Genomic DNA, 20,348 nt, shown 5'->3' with positions numbered 1-20,348 from the left:
AAGAGATGTATTTTTGGCTGTTCTGCAACACTGGTTTTAAAATAACTATGCCATGTACAAAAATACTGCCGCTGTCTTAAGTTATTAAACACATTTAAGAACCTAAATAATAAGCTGATATGTGACATGGCCTACATTAGTGGAGGCATAAAACAGCAGATAAGCTAGATGTTCTCAACCATTACTGTACATGCTATGTTTTATTCATTGAAGAAACACTATTGAATGGGAAAGGGGAGTGCTCTGTACCATTCTACATTTTTTTCTCACCCTGAGAAAATAAAAATAGCCTAATGAGTTCATCACACAAAGAATGTATTCTTCATATGCTATTCCATCGTCAAGGCACTATTGCAGAAAAGACCCTGAACCTTAAGATTCTCTAAGGAACTGACAGTAAGCCAAGTCAGAATCTCAGCACAGGGGATGGATAAGGGCCATCGTTCCATTATCCCAGCAGAATATTTTCATCATCCATTTATTTGTATGCCACTTTTGCACAAGACTATGCCGAAAGCAGCTCACAACATATCAAATGAACCAGAATAAATATAAGAATTCAAAAAACGTATTAGCCACAACTACAATTAGTGTCAATAAGGGTACATAATAAAAATATCTGTCAATACAATACAATTAAACTGACCTAAACCAACATGTAACATGCTGGAGGGATAAACTACATTTACCAGGATTTGTGGGGCGGGGGGGAATGATGGCTTGTGAAAGTGGAATAAGTTAGTGACCTAACTTAAAGCCTAAAAAAACAAAAACCTAAAAATATGCTACCAACAAAGCCATATAGAGCTCCGTTCCACAAAGACAACACAAGACTCTCCATAACTAACCTACACACACTGATTGGCAGCCTTACCTTTCACCTATCCAGGTACCAGATTTTTTTATTTTGAAAGCTAGTAATCATACTTTAGCCTCTGGCCCACTGGAAAACAGAAGCCATCATCCAGGATGAAGATCCCATGGCCCTCCCAATGTTGTTGGACTACAACTTCCATTATCCCTAACCAATACCCATACTAACTGGGGCTGATGAGAGTTTGAGTTCAACGCTGTATATAGGCCCACAGATTCACTACTCCTGCCTTAAAAGGGGGGGCACTGTTAGGGATGGGTGAGAATTCTGCTGAATTTGGATTTAGCACTGGATTTTTCAATGGTCCACATATTTTTCATTTTTGCAGAGTGATCCTGTCTGCTCCAAACTTTAGTGGCTTTCCTCCAACACTGGATTTTTCCTCCTCAAATATATTGTTCTTTTATTGATTTTACTTGCAGCACAGCACAGCAGTATAGCTCTCTCTCACACACACACGCTCTCTCGCTCTCGCTCTGCCACCCCACCTCCACTCGAATAATCCAAGCTCCAAGTGGGGAGGAAGCAAGCCAAGCCTATAATAGCAGAGGAGGAGGAGGTGAAACCACTTTCCTTTCAAAATATTGATAATTCCTTTCAAAATATTGATAGTTTCTTTCAAAATAACAAAATTAGACTGGTAAAATCAACGGATAGCGGACAACAAACTCAAATTAGTACTGCCTGTAAGGTTGATGGAATGCTTTCAAAGTGGCACTGGCCAGTGGATCCCATCCCTAGACACGATTCATGATCTCCTCAGCATTAGCTGCTGGTGGTAACTGCTTTATAGTAACGAGACAGCCCTTTTTTTCTTCAGGGAGGAGGGAAGTCTGCTGCAGTTCTCAGGAAACTCCATAGCCCCCCAGGGAATCCTGTCATGCAGCTCAGTACACACTTTTGGGTTACATACAAGTCCTTAAGGACTGCTCTTTTCTGACATCTTCCCAGTTTTTGAGATAGTAAAGTGCTTACCATACTATGTGGTCGTCTTGTAGAGTTGCAGGGACATATTTGGTAACTTAAAAGGCTCCCTTAGAAGTATACAGAATACATTGTAAAATTCTTCAGGGACTGCAGAAAATGCAGAGGAGTGGTTTAACACAGTCTAGCTTTATTACAACTTCAGTATTTTTTAAAGTGCTTAAAATTGAGGCTTACAAGAATTTTGCATGGCTGCCTGACCCAGTCTGGCATGTATAGAGAGAGGACTTGAGGCCTCAATAAAACCAGGGCCGCTGCATATTCTAGTATGTCAGAAACATGTTGCTGGAGATGCAGATGACTAAATTTCTGAGGCAACATAAAAGCTTCTGCCCACCCCCATATCTCCCCAGACCTTTCTCCCCTCTTTTTTCCATTGTTCTTTCCGTTGTTTCTTTCTGCTAGCCGGCCCTTCAGGCCTGCTCTTTGTTCAGGCAAACCTGTAAACTGTTGGCAGTGGTGTATCAATTGCGTGTGCCCAGCAGGATAGAGCAAGTTGAAAGGATACCCACACACAGGCCGTTAATTGTTAACAGTCTTTTACTGACAGGATTTCGTACAGGAACGGTTACAATACATATACGAATACTTTCCTTTACTCTCCTAACACCCCCACACCATGTAGTTTCTTTTTCAAGGCTTTATAGACTGGGTTTGCTCTGTGCCAGCTGCAGCCTCTGCTGTGAACTGTCCTTGAGCTGCTGCACATCTTAACCCTTTACTTGTCTTTTATTTCTGGCTTTCTGGAAAACTAGACAGACTCCTCAGCAGCCTACAGCTCCCACCTTTTCCATAAAGACACAGTTAATGACGTTTTATTCTTTTCATTTCACAATTACAGTCAGTACATACCGCTATGGCGATCTATGTTTAACACATTCTAGGTACAATGTTTCACCATCATCCTTTTCTTTGCACCTGTTTGTTTCTTGGCCTGTTACTGTACCAATCTGAAACCTTTCAGGTGGTTTACCTAGATTTGCTCTTTCAGAGCGTCTCAATGTCACCTGAGGCTCTGTTTCCTCTTTGCCTCCCTCATCCACGCTAGCAAGAGGTCGTTCCTCTTCCTCCTGTTTTATCCCTTGTTCTATTTCATGTTCTGTGATTGTGTCATGTTCCTGTGAATTGCCCAGTTCAACATACTCAATGTTATCCCAATCCTGTTCCTGAACTTTGATGCTCCTGCTAAGCACCACCCTTCTTTGATTCTGTATCCAGATATGGTAATAAGCGTTTTGGAATCCCAGTACATGCCCTTTTTGTGCTCTGGGAGTCAGTTTCCCATTCCGTTTTCCTTTGGGAATGTGCACCCAGCACTTGGCCCCAAATCTCACAATATGCTGCAGTTTTGGTTTCTTTCCATTGAGTTTTTCATATGGTGACATTTGTATTGCCCTATGATACAGCCTGTTTTGAATGTAATTGGCGTATAACATACACTCTCTCCAAAAAGCATTCGGTAACTCAGAGTCCCTTAACATGGCTCTAGTTGTATCCTGTAGGGTTCTATTTTTTCTCTCCGCTATTCCGTTCTGAAACGGAGAAAATGGGGCTGTTAAAGTTTGTTCTATCCCTTTCTTTAACAAATACTGCTCTAGCGATTTACCAGTGAATTCTCCCCCTTGGTCAGAGTGTATTCGTTGGATTGTTCTACCGTGTTGCACCTCAATCTTTTTCACAAACAGTTTTAGTTTCCCCTCTGCTTCGTCTTTCGCATGTAACAAATATATGGTGCAAAACCTGGTATAGTCGTCTACTATTACTAGAAAATACTTGGCACCACCTTGTGATCTTTGAAACGGTCCTGCAAGATCAATATGAATCGTTTGATATGGTGCACTTGTGCTACTCTCTGCTTCTTTACATTTGGGAGCAACTGTGGCTTAGGTTTGATTACATATATCACATTCCACATACTGGTTACACTCTTTTAATGTTACATCCATACTATTACTGGGTGTTTTTATGATCGTACCGAAATTAGCATGGCCTAGTTTCCTGTGCCATAGGTGAATGCATCTATCATGAGGTTTCTTGTTTGCAATCATAGTAGCACGTCCTGTGGGGTTTAATTGTATGTAAAACAGTGAATTCCTAAGATACCCCTTCAAACAGAGTTTGTCCCCTTTCCTTATCTCACATGTCCCTTGTCTAAACGTGACGATATATCCCATTGCGTTCAGTTTCGTAACAGACATATTACTTTCTAAGCCTGGTACATATAATACGTCAGTCATTACAGTGTTACGTATGCTTAACTTTACAGTTCCCCTCCCCAATACCTGTCTGTGCGTGCCATCCACAAGCACAACATCCTCTTTTGTGGGAAGTGTAGTTTTGAATAATGTTTTGTCCTTTATCATACTGTGGGTAGCGCCTGAGTCTACAACCCATACAGTGCAATCTCTGTCCTCTTTTCTTGAACCTAATCCTCTGACTATGTGTACTTTTGAAGGCTTCCTTCCTTGTCCTTTCCGCTTCGCTTCAGTCTCTTTGTAGATGAGTATTAGAACCACAGACGTAGCAGGTCTTTAGTCCGAAAGATCATGCTTCTGTGTCCTTAAAGTTTAGCTTTCTGCTTTCTCTTTTCTCATTTCGCTCCCTTCCTTCGGCTTCCTTTCGTCTCTCCCACTCCTGTAGCAGTTTGCCCGATACGTACTCGATTGTCAGACCCTCGTCTGGCATAGCTTCCAACAAGCTTACGATCGGATCCCAGGACGAATTCAGTGAAGAGAGAATGATGTACACTTGTTGCAACTGTGTGTGCACCACATTCCTTTCTTGCAGCTCCGCAAACAGTTTCTTTATCTCCAATAAATGGGCAGACATTGTCCCGTCATCAGGCATCTTCATCTGATAGAGTCTTCGTGCTAAATGGATTTTACTGCTGGCTGTTTTTCTTACATGCACCTCGTTTAATGCAGTCCATATAAGCCTCGCTGTCGGCTTATCTTGTATATGCAACAATTGGGAATCATCTACTGCCAAGATGATAAACGCCCTTGCTCTTTCATCCATTCGAATCCATGGAGCCGGTTGCGGTTCCGCGGGTGGGTTGGTCACAATCACCTGCCATGAATCTTCCTTAGTAAGGAACGCTTGCATCCTTAATCGCCAACAGGAATAGTTTCGTTCGGTGAGCCTTTCCAAAGGCATCCCAGCTGAAAGTGAGACTGCCATGCCTGCAGCCACGACTCCTGAACACTTCTGGACACTATTCCTTCTTTCTTTCTTGGCACTGTGGACAAGCTGCGCTTTCTAAGCCTCTGGGCTTCCTGGGTTAGCTGGGCTTGCTGGGCTAGCTGGGCTAGCTGGGCCCATAACCCTTGTTGGCAGCGGTGTATCGATTGCGTGTGCCCAGCAGGATAGAGCAAGTTGAAAGGATACCCACACACAGGCCGTTAATTGTTAACAGTCTTTTACTGACAGGATTTCGTACAGGAACGGTTACAATACATATACGAATACTTTCCTTTACTCTCCTAACACCCCCACACCATGTAGTTTCTTTTTCAAGGCTTTATAGACTGGGTTTGCTCTGTGCCAGCTGCAGCCTCTGCTGTGAACTGTCCTTGAGCTGCTGCACATCTTAACCCTTTACTTGTCTTTTATTTCTGGCTTTCTGGAAAACTAGACAGATAGACTCCTCAGCAGCCTACATAAACAACACTAGGTGGGATCTGAATCATGGTCCATAATCCTGTCCCATCCATCTCTTACTTCTGCGCTCCATTATAGCCTGAATACCCCTAGATCTGACATATCAGAGAATCTGATCTGTCTAAATCATATATATTTAGGGCAGTATCAAACTAAATCATTCCATCAGCACAAGACATTCCACTTGCATAACAGACCTTTTCCCCCCTCCCCATGCACCCCCTAAATCTGCCCTGGGTTTTTTCCCAACACTCCAGAGCATATTTGGGGCTGGCATGGAGTGCATATAGGGAGGAGGGGATTCTGTTGCACAAGTGGAAATCCTTGTGCTGATGGAAAGAGATAGGTGGATAATAATCTATAGATAGATAGATTAGATAGATACACACACACATCTTTTGTAATATATTTGCCTAAGGATGTCATCACAGAGCTATTTGCTTGATTGCTGACAAGTGACACTGCAAACTGTAGTGTGGCCACAGACTTCTGAGAACTGCTGGGCCAGCAGAGGAGGGAGACGCAAGCAGGCAGGTGTAAATGGAGGTAGGTTGGCTTTGATGAGGGGTAAAGGGAGAAGTGGTTTTGGCAAGAGGTAAAGGGGGGTGGTTAGCGGTGTTGATAGGGAGTAGGTGGAGTTGCTGAGCAAAATGAGGAGGGAATAGCCCCTAGTATACATAGGTAGATAGATTAGATAAATAGTTACACATGCTCTCTCACACACACATAAAGATAAGTAAAGAAAAAAACAGTCAAACAGATGTTAGACAATAAAAAAGCAAAAATCTTATAGAATATCTTACTGAGAGCAATAATTGTGCTTATAATATGTCCTTGACAATAATTTATAATCAGTTTTAAATAAGTGTAAAAGCTGGACTTTATGGCTGAACCTTATAATAACATTTTGAATTCCAATAATTTATAAACAATCTCCACTTTTCAACAATTTATTAGGAGCTTGTCTTTCTCCTTTGATAATAAGTAGCTAGTAATGTTGTGTCCCAGACTTTATTATACCATTGTGATTTATCAAGCAGTTCTGAAGATTTCCAGTTGCCAGTTATCACTAGCCTAACTGTGGTCAATAAAGCCATTGTTAACTCTAAATCTTCCTCATTAATTATTCCTTTCAAACAGCCTAAGAGAGGTTGCTTTCGTGTCAACACTATATCACCTCCATTTATGTCCTTAATAATATCTAGTATCTCTTGACAAAATGCTCTAGCGAAAGAGCAAGACCAAAAATAGGCATAATATGCAAACCTTGCAACAGTCTTGTAAGGTAGGTCCCATTTTTGTTTGTTTGTTTATGCCACGAGTGTGCAAAGTAGAAGAGGACAGGATCCTACCATTTAAAATTCAGCACAGGGTAGACATTAGAGGGCAGGGAGGCAAATGGAGACAGGAGGAAACAGAGGTCCTGCTTGCAGGCTTCCCATAAGCATTTGTGGCCACTGTGGCCAATGTGAGAACAGAATGCTGCACTAGATGGGCCTTTGGCCTGATCCAGCAGGACTCTTCTTGAATTCTTATGTGTGCCTTTACACCTCTGGCTCCATTCAGGAAACTGACATTTTTCAAAACCTGATAATCCCAAGTGTTAGAAGGTAATGCCATTCAATAGTGTAACATAAATACACACTGGAGCCTTCACATTCTTGAACCCTTGCACAGGAAAGCGGCATCCTTTCATTCTTCTCTTTTGGATAACAATCCAGCCTCTTGTGGCTACCTGAATCCTACCCTTCACAAGGCTTACTCTCTCAATTTTGAGTCCATCACCCTCTGTGAAATAGATTATCACATTTTTATTAGCCCACCTTCTGTTGCACATCCAGCCTTGTCCCTCTGGACAGTGATATAAGTAAGAAGACCATATGCCCTTGGGCCTTGGCAAAGGTCAGAAACCTTGGAAATCTGGTTTCTGCCCTAAATGTATCCTGAAGCTTGGAAACAGTGAAGATTTAGGGAGGGCAATTTTGAAGCACTCTAGCAGCATCTCTCTCTTCCTGTCTCCTGCCAGGGAAAGTACTAAAAAGTCAGTTCTGTAAAGTTTCTAGAGTAGCCATTCAGAAGCTAAGAAAAGCTAGCCATGACAGGAGGCACCAGCTGGCTCATGATATCTCTAACACAATTTACACACTTCCCAGAACAGTTTTGCAAATACTTTTGAACAGACTCCAGGCTTTCTCCCTTGCTGGCCCGTGTGCTTGGAACTGCCTCCCAGAACACGTATGTGATGCCACCTCTCTTCCTTCCTTCACATTCCCTCATCAAAACCTACTTTTTCCATGAAGCACAATCCCCTAGTTCCATTGCCCCACTGCATACGCACCATGCCATTAAAGCACATTTAAAGTGCATGTTCCCCCAAAGAACCCTGGGAACTGTTATTTGTTAAGCGTGCTGAAAAGTATAGGTCTGTGAGGGGTAAACTACAGTTTCCAGGATTTCGGGGTGCTTTGACTGAATGATGTATACACAACATCTAACTAAGAGCTTCTCCAGATGACCTATTTATTGAGCATTCATCCTGATTTGCTTGCACAAAGCTTATTTATTTATTATTAAATTTCTATACCGCCCCATAGCCGAAGCTCTCTGGGCGGTGCACAACAATCAAACATAAAATACAATAGGTCACATATAAACAAATTTAAAACTTTTTAAAAAAACTTTAAAATTATAAAATACCCAGAAGAATCAAGACAGTTTTCAACACATACTAAAATGCTAAAATGCCTGGGAAAAGAGGAAAGTTTTAACCTGGCGCCAAAACGATATGTGGAAGTTAGGTTAAATCTGATGTCCAGTCTTTATTGACCATGCATTCTGATTAGTTTGTGCATTGTTTATATGTCTTTCCACCAATTATTTGTTCATCCCATGTTTTTCTATGCATTTCCCCATCACTTTCCTAACAACACCCCCTTTTTAAAGTGGATTTTTTTCACTATAATAACTTTAATCCACTTTCATTGCACAAATCTTACTTTCTTGGAATGCGCTTAAAACTCTCCTGCAAAATACTGACAGTCTGGAAGCACCCTAAGCTTAAGCGTGTGCACACACTATACCTTTAAAGCACTCCCCCCCCCCCAAAAAAATCCCAGAACTGTAATTTGTTGAAGGTGCTGAAAACTGTAGCTCTGAGAGGTGTAAACTAAAGTTTCCAGGATTCTTTGAGGCAAAGCTATGGGCTTTAAATGGATGTGTGTGCACAGCCTGAAATAACCACATATGGCTCCACTTTTTCCCCTGCCTCTGTTGTTTCCCCTAATTTAAGAATGTAAAAACTCAGGGCAAGGACCTACCCTCTCTCATTCTGTAAAGCAGCCTTCCCCAGCTTGCTGCCCCCCAGAGGTTTTGAGCAACAGTTCCCATCATCCCAGAATATTGGCCATGATGGCAGGGGCTAATAATAATAATAATAATAATGATAATGATGATAATGATAATGCATTTATTTTTGTTATCAGCCTCTCACCCGGAATGCTGGTCCCAAGGTGGATTACATAGATTTAAAAATACACATAAAACCATACAGAAATTTAAAAATAAAAAACATACAAAAAACCATACATAAACAAATCCATAAAATCCTTAAAAGCATCAGTATAATGGCATAAAGGGTAGAAATTTAACCAAATGCTTGCATAAAAAGATGGGTCTTCAGCAGCTGTTCAAAAATGGGAAGAGAGGGGTTTGAACTTACCTCACAGGGAGGGCATTCCGTAGCCTAGGGGCCATGACAGAGAAGGCTCTGTTACGAGTATTCGCCAGTTGGGCTTCAGCTATAGTAGGCACCTCTTCGCTGGCTCTCATGCAATGGGCATGACAAATGAGGGAAAGATGGGCAGACAGATACCTAACCATTTAGGGCTTTAAAGGTCAAAAGCAGCACTTTGAATTGTACTCAGAAGCAAACTGGGAGCCAATGTGTAGCTCTTTTAGAACAGGCGTAATGTGCTCAGTGCCTCTTTCTAGATAACATCCTGGCAGCCGCATTCTGAACCAGCTGAAGCTTCTGAGTCGTCTTCAAAGGCAGTCCCACGTAGAGCGCATTTCAGTAATCCAAACATGAAATGACTAGGGCATGGGTGAGGGTGGTCAGATCTGAGCGTCCAAGATAAGACCGCAGCTGGCACAACAGCCAAAGTTGAGCAAAAGCCCCTGTGGCCACCATTGCTACCTAATCTTCTAGCAGCAAGGCTGGATCCAGGAGGACTCCCAGGCTGCAGACAGTTTCCTTCAGAGGGAGTGCAACCGCATCCAGAGTGGACCAACAACCCCAACCCTGCTTAGCGTTTCTGCTTGCCAACAACACCTCTATATTGTCTGGATTTAATTTCAGCATATTCACCCACATCCAACCCATTACAGCCTGGAGTTTTTGATCCAGCACCTGCACTACATCCTTGGGATCTGATGTGACCGATATGTAGAGCTGGGTATCATCAGCATGCTGCTGGCAGCCCAGCCCACATCCTCAGACGACCACTCCCAATGGTTTCATGTAGATGTTAAATAGCATGGGGAACACAATGGAGCCTTGCAGAACGGCAAAAGCCAAATGGTCAAACTACAGTCCCCCAGCACCATCTTCTAGATACAACCCTTGAGATAGGACCAGAACCAGTCAAAGACAGTTCCTCCCAGCCCCAATCCTCTAAGGTGGCCCAGAAGGATACTGTGGTTGATGGTATCAAAAGTCACTGAGAGGTGCAGCAGAACCAACAAGGACACACTCCCTCTCTCCAGTTCCTGGCATAGGTCATCCACCAAAGCAACCAAAGTAGTTTCAGTGACCTGCCATGACTTGATGATAGGCACAAATTTAATAAGGTGAAATACAAACTTATGACTGAATTGCCATGTTGTCTGGGTACAGTCACCTCTGAATGAGGAGACTGTGAGTCACCTGCCTGCCCCAACTCCTCAATCAGGTGGGATGACAGCCTAGTGAAACAGCCTTGGTTGGGGTTTCCAAGGCCTGTGCTGAGACTGTGCAGGGAGAGCACCACAGCCTGGTTGTCCAAGCAACAGGGATACACCATCTCTCAGCTAAATGGAGCTTTGGCTATGGGGCAGTATACAAGTTTAATTAATCAATCAATCAATCAATCAATCAATCAATCAATAAAGGCACAGATCTTCTGGAAAAGTCCTTCTTGCAGGCTTCCCATGGGCACCTGATTGGCCACTGTGAGAACAGGATGCTGGACTAGATGGGCCACTGGCCTGTTCCAGCAGGCTCTTCTTATGTTCTTACATTGTCTACGAGGCTCACAACGCATGAGTGATTTGACACACTATTTGAAAGATGGGAGAGTGGTTGAAAGTGGTATTGAGGAGTAGCCCTGTGCCTTCACTGACAGCTTCCAGACTGACACTGGGGAGGAGGAAAAGGTCCATGAGGGGGAGTTTAACTGTTCTCGTTCACATCTGACACCAGAGGGCCGTGCATTGGAACCCACCACTCATGGCGCCAGCCAAGCTGCTTATAGTCTGTGGGACCCTGGGGCCTCTTGGGGTTTGAGGAGGAGACCTGGGTTTCTTTCTCCTTATACCTGCATCTGCCACTTTAATTTTTAAAGAAATGACAGCCTGGAAAAGCATGGAAGTAGGAGCAAGTCTGGTAGTTGAATCAACTTGTCATCTAAAAGAAATTGTGGCAGTATGTATGCTCACACAATTGGTAAGGAATTTATTATTATTATTATTATTATTATTTGTTTCATTTATAATAATAAACTGACATTTATAATACATACTGACAGCCAAGGGTATAGGGTTCCAGGGCATCTTAGACCCTTTACTTTTGGGGGAGCAGGGTCCCTATGTCTCTGACATCCCAGGAGCCAATCAGCATGAAAGGGGAGTGTGTTAGAAACTGAGAAGAGTCTTCTAACATGCTTCCTTCTCCTTTCCTGCTGATTGGAGCCAAGCAGAGTGAAAGGAGGTGAATCAACCACTGAGAAGACTCTTTTCAGTAACTAATGCTCACCCCTTTCAGGCTGATTGGCTCCTAGAAACATCTCTTGTTGTGGGGAAAGGCATTAACAAGGATCTCATTCTCAGAAAAAAAAGAAGGGGGGAAGGGTGTGTGGCTGTGACTATCATGAAGGGACCGTACACTTCTGAATCTGCCACTACATTACTGCTGACAGCTTATCTTTATACTACTGCCTGATCTCACCCAAAGGCTGTTCTGATCATTTTGGCAACACCTCACATGGTCTAAACTGTCACAGGCCTCAAGATAAGGATGGCCGGGCAAAATAGGCTGCAGATCAACTCTCATGAGGTATCACCTTTATGTCATCTTTAGAAGACATTAGCAACACCCGTGCAATTATGAGGATTAGAAACTTGCTTTTTGGAAGAAAAGGAGGAGAAGATGCAGCTCCTCAACAGTACAACACATGCACTGACTACAGGAGGCCACAGGTTCAATCCCCAGCTCCATGATTTTCAGATAGCAGGGCATCTTCCCAGGGCCCTGGAAAGCCACCACTAGGCAGAGTGGACAATGCTGCGCTAGATTCAGGATAAGGTAGCTCCCTATATTCTAGTGCTGGAATTCTCAGGGGTCTGGTAGATGCAAAAGAGGGATTGGTTAATTTTTGATCTGCAAGGGTCATCTGCAAAACCAGTGTCCCTTCCTCTGGACAATCTGCTGTTCAGATTGCACTGACAGAAGCATGATCACCCTTTAACGACATCCTGTGTGGGTAAACACACCTCAAGGAACACAACTTGCTCTTAAAAATGAAAACTCTCCTTGTTCTGATCCTGAATTATTTATGGACCCGGGGGTTTATGCCCATGAAGACTTTAGCACACACTCCAAAAAATCCAGGAGGATGACAAAGCAAATAGCAGCAACATACATGGGGTAGAAAAATGGGTCATATTCTCAGTAGTGATATTTACCAGCATCTTCTTTATTGCTTTACACCTTTGGGAGACCTTTTATTGATGATTGCCTACAAACCATGTTTGAATGTCGCCCAGACTGTGGATGTTATCAGGACTTTTTTGTCATCATTTTTCCTCTGCTTTGGATCAAGGGTAGTTAAACTAAACATGAATCATCACAACCCTTGCCTTACAGGACTCTACACGTGTGGATCACAGGATCAAGGAACTGCAGTCCCTGCAATAACCTTGAGGTTATAGCCATATTTGAGAAGTGTATATAGCCTGTGTTCAGATTCAGGATTCAGCTACACTGGGCAAATGTTCACTCTGCCTCTCCCCTAATCCTCTTGTATGATTTTTTGCAGGTGTAAACAACTAATATCATGCCTTAACTGGTCATGATAGCATCAGAAACGTTTGTCTATGGGCTGATTACACTAGGCTGTGTGCCTTCCTCTCAGCAGGGCTGGCTACTATGTATTCTCTTCTCTTATTAGGAAAAACAGCTAAGAAATTATACAAAAGGCCGCCATTCATCCCATGGGATCCCAGGGTGGGGAACACATTAACCAAATCAAACACACAACCCTAACCCACAGCATAAATATTAAAAATTAAAAGCAAGATAAAAACCAATAACATTTGACCATAAGAGCAATTCTGCAGTGGACATAAAAGCACATGTGCTTAGGCCAGCCTTTCCCAACCAGTGTGCCTCCAGATGTTGTTGGACCACAACTCCCATCTTTCCTGACCATTGGCAATGCTGGCTGAGGCTGATGGGAGTTGTGGTCCAACAACATCTGGAGGCACACTGGTTGGGAAAGGCTGGCTTAGGCTCACACTCCTGCCCAACATGCCTGGGTGAAAATATGTATGTTAAGCTGATGCTGAAAGTTCATTAATGAGGGAGACAACCACACCTCCAGAGGGAGGGGTTCTATAGAGAGGGTGCCACCACGGAGGAGGCCCCATGCCATGTCATCGCCGAACAGGCCACACCCATTGGTGGAACTGCAGGAACCTGACTCACATATAATTTGAGCTAACCTGGTTGCTGTGGTGTTGCAGTTACCATGTGCCACTTTTGGTTTTCGGGGGTTTTGGGGGGTTTATCCTATTGATTGACAAATCCTAGTTAGCAGGTCCTTTCCCCCCCCATGTTTTATTTTTATTGATTTCATGTTTAGCTGGTCCAAATTTTGTTGCATTCTGTGCTGTTAGTATATGAATTGTAAGCTGCCATGGATTGTCTTTGAACAAGAATGGTGGAATATAACTTTAGGCTGGTGTAGTCAATCAGTGAAATAACATGAAATATTCCATCCCACCCCCAACAAAGACTGATCAGCCAGATCCAGTGGACATCTCTATCTGAATGGATAACCCTGGGCTCCAACTGGGAGGAAGGGCAGGATACAAATCTAATAAATAAATGGTTGTTTGAGTGAGTTGTGCCACCTGCCTGCCCAAGCTGAACCTTTGACCAGATGGGAACTAGGAATAGAGGAATCTGTGGCCCTCTAGCTGTTGCTAGACTACAGCTCCCATCACCCCATGCCCGTTGCCCTTTTGTTGGAGTCCAACAACATCCAGAGGGCAACAGGTTTCTGTTTTAAATACATTTCCCCCCAATTTTTAGTACCATTTTAAGGCATTGCCTTTTTCTTTCCTTGTGCTACCCTCTTTTTTCCTTTGCATTTTTTTCTAGGCATAAAGCCTCCTTACTTTCTGTGTCTGTTTTCACCTATTGGTTCAACTGTGAAATGGTTAGAAAAAGCAGATCTTCTGCCTCCAGGCTGACTCCAAGCGCATTTCATTTCCAGGATGTATTTCACAAGGGCTAACAGATCAAATTGCTGTTTTCACTGAAGGTAGCATTCTACCAAAAGTGAAGTGGCATAATGTGCACCAAAGTATCTGTTTGTGTCCATTACGAAAGAGAAGACAAATACTGAATTGCTCAGCCTTTCCATTCCAGCCGAGCAGAGACAATTGTCTCAGCTTTTGGAAACATTACTCAGATTTACACATAATTTGTTGAGCAATTTTACATAGCCGAGGAGTGACCTTGAGAGCCAAAATACTGTCTTGTTCAGTCTGCCAGTAAAACTGCTAGCAGTAATTTCTCAGTTCCACCCGGAGATTTCTCAGTGACTCATTCCAGGGTGAAAATCTTTGCCTTTGACAATTTGTCTCCACTTAAAGTAATCTCTGTTAAACTGGCTATCGGGTTAAAAATGTAGGCCCAATTAATGTGCTATATCATTAGACATTGCTGTGTATCCCAAGTGAAAGACAAGAATGCTTCAGAATAACTAAGGATAGGGGAGAAATTTAATTCAGTTAAAGACATTTAAAGGCAAACCTACATAATCTATGTCTTATTTATTTGATTTATTTATTATTTGATTTATATCCCGCCCTTCCTCCCAGCAGGAGCCCAGGGCGGCAAACAGAAATGCTAAAAACACTTTAAAACATCATAAAACAGACCTTAAAATATATTAAAACAAAACAACATTAAAAACTTTTTTTAAAAAAAGCTTTAAAAACATCTTTAAAAAAGGCTTAAAAACATATTATTTAGAAAACACATATTAACAAGCAATTCCAACACAGATGCAGACTGGGATAGGTCTCAGCTTAAAAGGCTTGTTGAAAGAGGAAAGTCTTCAAAAGGCACCAAAAAGATAACAGAGATGGCGCCTGCCTAATATTCAAGGGGAGGGAATTCCACAGGGTAGGTCCAGCCACGCTAAAGGTCTATTTCCTATGTTGTGCAGAATGGACCTCCTGACAAGATGATGGCTGCAGGAGGCCCTCACCTGCAGAGCTCAGTGATCGACTGGGTATATAAGGGGTAAGACGGTCTTTCAGGTATCCTGGTCCCGAGCTGTATAGGGCTTTGTACACCAAAACTAGAACCTTGAACTTGGCCAGGTAGCAAATGGGTAGCCAAATCGTCTTGAAAAACGATATGCAAACTGGCACACAGCCATTCTTTGAAATTTGCATTTCTCTGGATTTTGCAGTGTAGCTCTCTAGCCAAGTCATGCTTACAAAAATGCATATAGAGAAAAGTGTTCATATCAATGCATATATTGGGAAAATAACGTACAAAAATGCATTATAGTAGGGAAATTGCTTTTCAAAAATATCTGTAGGCAAAAATATGTACCGAAATGTCCATATTACAAGAAAATCACACTAAGATGCTTATTTTTTAAACAAAATTTATATACCACTTGATTGCAATAAAACCGCAAAGCAGTTTACAAAAAAGAAAAAGAAAACATTGACATTATCTATCCAGATGGATAATCCCAATTAACATTAGGCATCCAGAGCACTGTCTGTTCCGTCTGTACTGTGTCAGTTTCACTGGAGAAGGGGGAGGTTGTGATGTTCCTATATTAATGTATATATGGTAAGTGTTGGTTGTTTAGAAGATACATGGTAAGTGGAGTGAAAGAGGAGGGGGAGTGAATGGGCAGTAGAATGCTAGATGATTGGCTGAGTGTTTAAAATGGCTGAACGTATAAAAGGAAGAGTGAGAGTGGAATCTGGGAGGTGATGAAAGTGAGTGGGTTGCTTTGATGGGTTTTTGAGAGAGTTGTTTGTCAGGAGAGCGTGGAGAAGGAGAGGGGTGGAGTTCGGATTAGTATTGAGTAAAACCATATGCTTATGTGCCTTAAGAAGAAATCTTGTTAATCTTGTTAGCTTTGTTATCTTTAATAAATACTTAATTTGGTTTACCAAAGGCCTGATCCTTGGCTGGGGTTTCACAGACCAGAAGGGAGGGTAAGGTAATGACCAAGGCTGAAGGGAAACTGTAACAAATGGTGGCAGCGGTGAAGAGAATAACAATACCAGTATTCAGAGTCTCTGGGAATACTAGTATTAGGACGTGACTGGTGGTTGCCTAGCAGGGGGATCTGTTGAGATCTGTGCTAGAGCGGGGAGAGAAAAAATAAAATAAAGGACAGTCCGGACTGGTGGAGTCCCTGGTGGTGCCTAGGGACAGGCAGTAGCCACGCACAGGTAGGAACCTGACAGGGAGAGCCAGGGAAGGGCGTCACAGAGGTACTATGTGCCTTGAAGGAGGCGGTGGTGATCCCCTCCTTAAGAGGACCTCTCTAGACCCAGAAGTGTTAAACAACTATCACGCAGTGGCAAATATCCCTTTTTTGGGCAAGGTGCTTGAGAAGGTGGTGACAGTCCAGCTTCAAACATGCTTGGAGGAAACTGATTACTTGTTCCAGTCTGTCCTCAGGCCTGGCCGCATTGAAACTGCCTTGGTCGCCCTGGTTGATGACAACTGTCAGGAGAGAGATAGGGGAGTGTGACCCTGCTCGTTCTCCTTGATCTCTTGGTAGCTTTTGATACTGTTGACCTCAATATTCTTCTGGAACATCTCAGGGAGGTGGGGTTGAGAGCACTGTGCTTCAGTGGTTTTGCTCATACCTCCAGAGCCGGTCCCAAAAAGTAGTCATGGGAGGCTATTGTTTGGCACCGTGGGAGCTGTTCAGGGTTCCATGTTGTTCTCCATGCTGTTTAACATCTATATGAAGCCACTGGGAGCTGTCATCAGGAGATTTGGAGTGAGGTGTCATCAATATACAGATGACTCCCAGCTCTGTGTCTCTGTTCCATCTGAATTGGGAGAGACAGTTAAGGTGTTGGTCCGATGCTTGGAGGCAGTGATGGGCTGGATGTGGATGTGGCTAGGAGTGGTGCCCTGGGCCCCTACTGGGAGGAAATGTGGGAGAGAGAGATATAGGCTCAGGTGGTCTCAGTGGCTAGGAGTGCCTTTTCCCAATTCCGGCTGATTTACCAGCTTTGACCCTTTTGGACAGAGATGACTTGGCCACATGCTCTGGTAACTTCCAGACTGGATTATTGCAATACACTCTACATGAGGCTGCCCTTGAAGATGATGTGGAAACTTCAACTGGTCCAAAATGCAGAGACCACATTACTGGCTGGGATTCCCTTTAGAACTCATATAACCCCTTTTGAAACAGCTGCATTGGTTGCCACTTTGTTTCTGGGCCCAATTCAAGATGCTCACATTAGTGTTTAGTTATTGTAAACCACCCAGAGAGCTTTGGCTATGGGGCGGTATATAAATACAATAAATAAATAAATAAATTTAAAGCCCTAAATGACTTAGGTCCCAAATATCAGAAAGACTTCCTCCTTCCCTACAGACCCTCTTGGGTGTTGAGTTCAGCAGAGGGGGCCCTTTTGGTAGTGCCACCACCATCAGAAGCTCGGGGGGTGGCCTGGGAGAGGGTATTCTCTATGGCAGCCCCAAAATTATGGAACATCCCATCAAGGAGGACTGGCAACTTAACTGCAAAGCTTTCAGCAAATGCTTAAGACACACCTCTTTACCCTGGCCTTTGACACTTCAGATTTATATTGTTAGGACCCAGACTATTTTTTGTGATGTTGTGATTTTAGGTTTTAATTGTTTTCGTGATGTATTTTTAAATTGTTGCAACCTTCCCTGGGACCTCTGGGTCAAGGGCGGGTAATAAATTTAAATAACAACAATACATATATGTTCTACATTATTGGGCCAGTTTACAATAATTTAAAATAGAAAACAATTTTAAACAACTTACAATCAAACATCACAAAAATAGACTGGGTCCTAAAAATGCACATCTCAGGTGTCAAAGGCCAAGGTAAAGAGGTGTGTTGTCAGCATTCACCAAAAAACTGTATAGTGAAGTTGCCAGACCCACCTCTGTGAGGAGGGAGTGCCACAACTTAAGGGCTGTCACAGAGAATGCCCTCTCCTGGGCCACCACCATCACCCTGAGTTTCTGAGGCTTTGGAATGCCCACATGCACATATCCAGAGGCACTGAATATGTGACAGAAGCACTAGGTAAAGAGAAAGGAGAGATGTGCCCTCGCTCCCCATCTATATAAGGGAGAAATCTGGGTTATCTGATCCAGCTTTTAAAAAAAGAAAAGAAACTACAATAGCTCCACATTGCCTGCTCTGCTTGATTCCATGCAAGTGTCCCCTACTTTATCCTAAATTTTGTGTAGCAAACCAATGGAAGTTTCATTTGGAAGCAAAGTCCAGGGCCAGTCCTACTGTTAGGCAGAGTGAGGCGACTGCATCAGGCTGCAGATGCTAAGCAGCAGTGAGATGTGTATGTACCACACAGTCTGCTTTGTGCCTTCTACGCCAGCCTGCAGTGGAGGATGCTGTCCAATCACCAGTGTTGCTGATGCCAGTCCAGTCAGGCAACAAATGTGTTGGGGACAACCCTGCCAGAGTCTAACCAAGATGATACCTCCCTTCATCCATCTACCTCTGGTGTTCTCTGCACCCTTTCCCTGTTGTGAGTCTTATAAAAGGAGTCATATATAGATTATAAATTGCTCACTCCTTTATTATACCCTGTATTTTCTGCCTTATAATCCACGTTTGAAGCAACCTAAATTTAGACAATTCTCCAGGCTTTGAACAAGATCTCTAGTGGATATAGATATGACCTTCAGGGAAACTAAAACTCATTCTCTTATTATCTTTGAGATAATTTGTCTAATGCCTGTGTTCTTCCCAGTGAAGGCACAGACCTGCCACAGTGAAAACTGTTTACAAATGTTCTTTTTCTACATTAAAATTGATTTTTTGAGAGGGAGATAGGCAATGCATTCTGGAACTAATTTGAATTTTTCTCTAATTAATATTCAGACCCAAAATATGTTATCTTTGCATGACTGTGCAATTATTAAGGGGAAAATATCATCCATGAAGGTAATTATTTTTCGTTTTCCTCTCCCTGCCTTCCCTCCCTTCTTTAATACCAGCTCACATTTTTTTTAAAACAAAAACAAAACAGTCTGCATCGTACCTCTTTCTTTTCTTTTTTTTAGGCTATGATTGAAGAAGCCATCACAAGAGCAGAATGTTTTTCAGTGATGTACACGCCATTTGCAACTAAAGTAAAGGCTGGAGAAATCGACAAGTTAAAGGAAGTTTTCACCAAAAAGCACCCCGACTATGTGGAATACATATATACAGGTGACAAGGTTGAAGCCTGCAACATGAGGGACAAATCAGCCAAAATGAAGCACTTTTTACCCCATTGAGTTTGATAGAATTTAATGTGTATTTTAGAATGTTTATAACCTATATTTCAGTTTACATATTAACTTCACAAGACGGTTTAGTGGGGGGAGCAGCAATCATGACGTACAAAATAAAAAACAAATCACAGCAGATCAGGGACCACGTGTCAGTGGTTCTGAAAGCACTGGAAGGGAACTACTGGGCCCTTTTCAAGGTGTTAGTACTAGTGTATGAAGCCATAATGGCTTGAGACCCAAGTGCCTAAAAGACTGCCTCCCCAATATCAACCATCTCAGGACCTACGACTGGCAAGAGTGGCTCTGTTGGTGATGCCTCTGCTAGGTGCTCCCCAACTGGTGGTGCTGATTGACAACAGGACCTTCTTGGTAGGGGTCCCCCATGTGCGGAATGCCTTCCCTGGTGAGGTGCATCTGTCTCTCTCATGATTAACTGTTAAGAGGAAGTTAAAACCATTCCTGTTCACCCAAGCTTTTGATGGATGTGAAATATACCGTTCTCGGTAACCATGAAATTACTAGCCGTGAGGATATTTGATAGTTTTTCAATGTTTCCAGATGCTTTTAATTGTTGTTTGAGTGTCTTAAAACCTCTTATTTTTCAGACCCTCATGGACTTCACAGTTTGCCACAGACAGGCGACTGGTCTTGCCCTTCACCCCAGTCTTATTTGCTGACACTGGGCTTCAAAAACAAAGAAGTTGGGAAATTTCTAGAAAAGATGTCTTGCAGGAAATTGCCAACATTTTCAGGTAACAAATGTGAATTCTCCCAGATAGATAGAT

At 42.8% G+C, this 20,348-nt stretch overlaps 1 protein-coding gene across 1 annotated transcript in view; it reads left to right on the top strand.

The window, feature by feature from the left end:
- Positions 1-20,348, top strand: part of SPATA16 (spermatogenesis associated 16) — a 199,766-nt gene that overhangs the window by 119,874 nt on the left and 59,544 nt on the right. The window contains exons 5-6 of the mRNA XM_061634505.1: positions 19,351-19,498; positions 20,169-20,315. Coding sequence (XP_061490489.1) covers positions 19,351-19,498; positions 20,169-20,315 — 295 coding nt within the window. The remainder of the gene's footprint in view (positions 1-19,350; positions 19,499-20,168; positions 20,316-20,348) is intronic.

Source organism: Rhineura floridana, chromosome 7 (assembly GCF_030035675.1).
Source record: "Rhineura floridana isolate rRhiFlo1 chromosome 7, rRhiFlo1.hap2, whole genome shotgun sequence".
NCBI lineage: Eukaryota > Metazoa > Chordata > Lepidosauria > Squamata > Rhineuridae > Rhineura > Rhineura floridana.
Note: the sequence above shows the minus strand (reverse complement) of the source record. Positions and strands in the feature narration are given on the sequence as shown.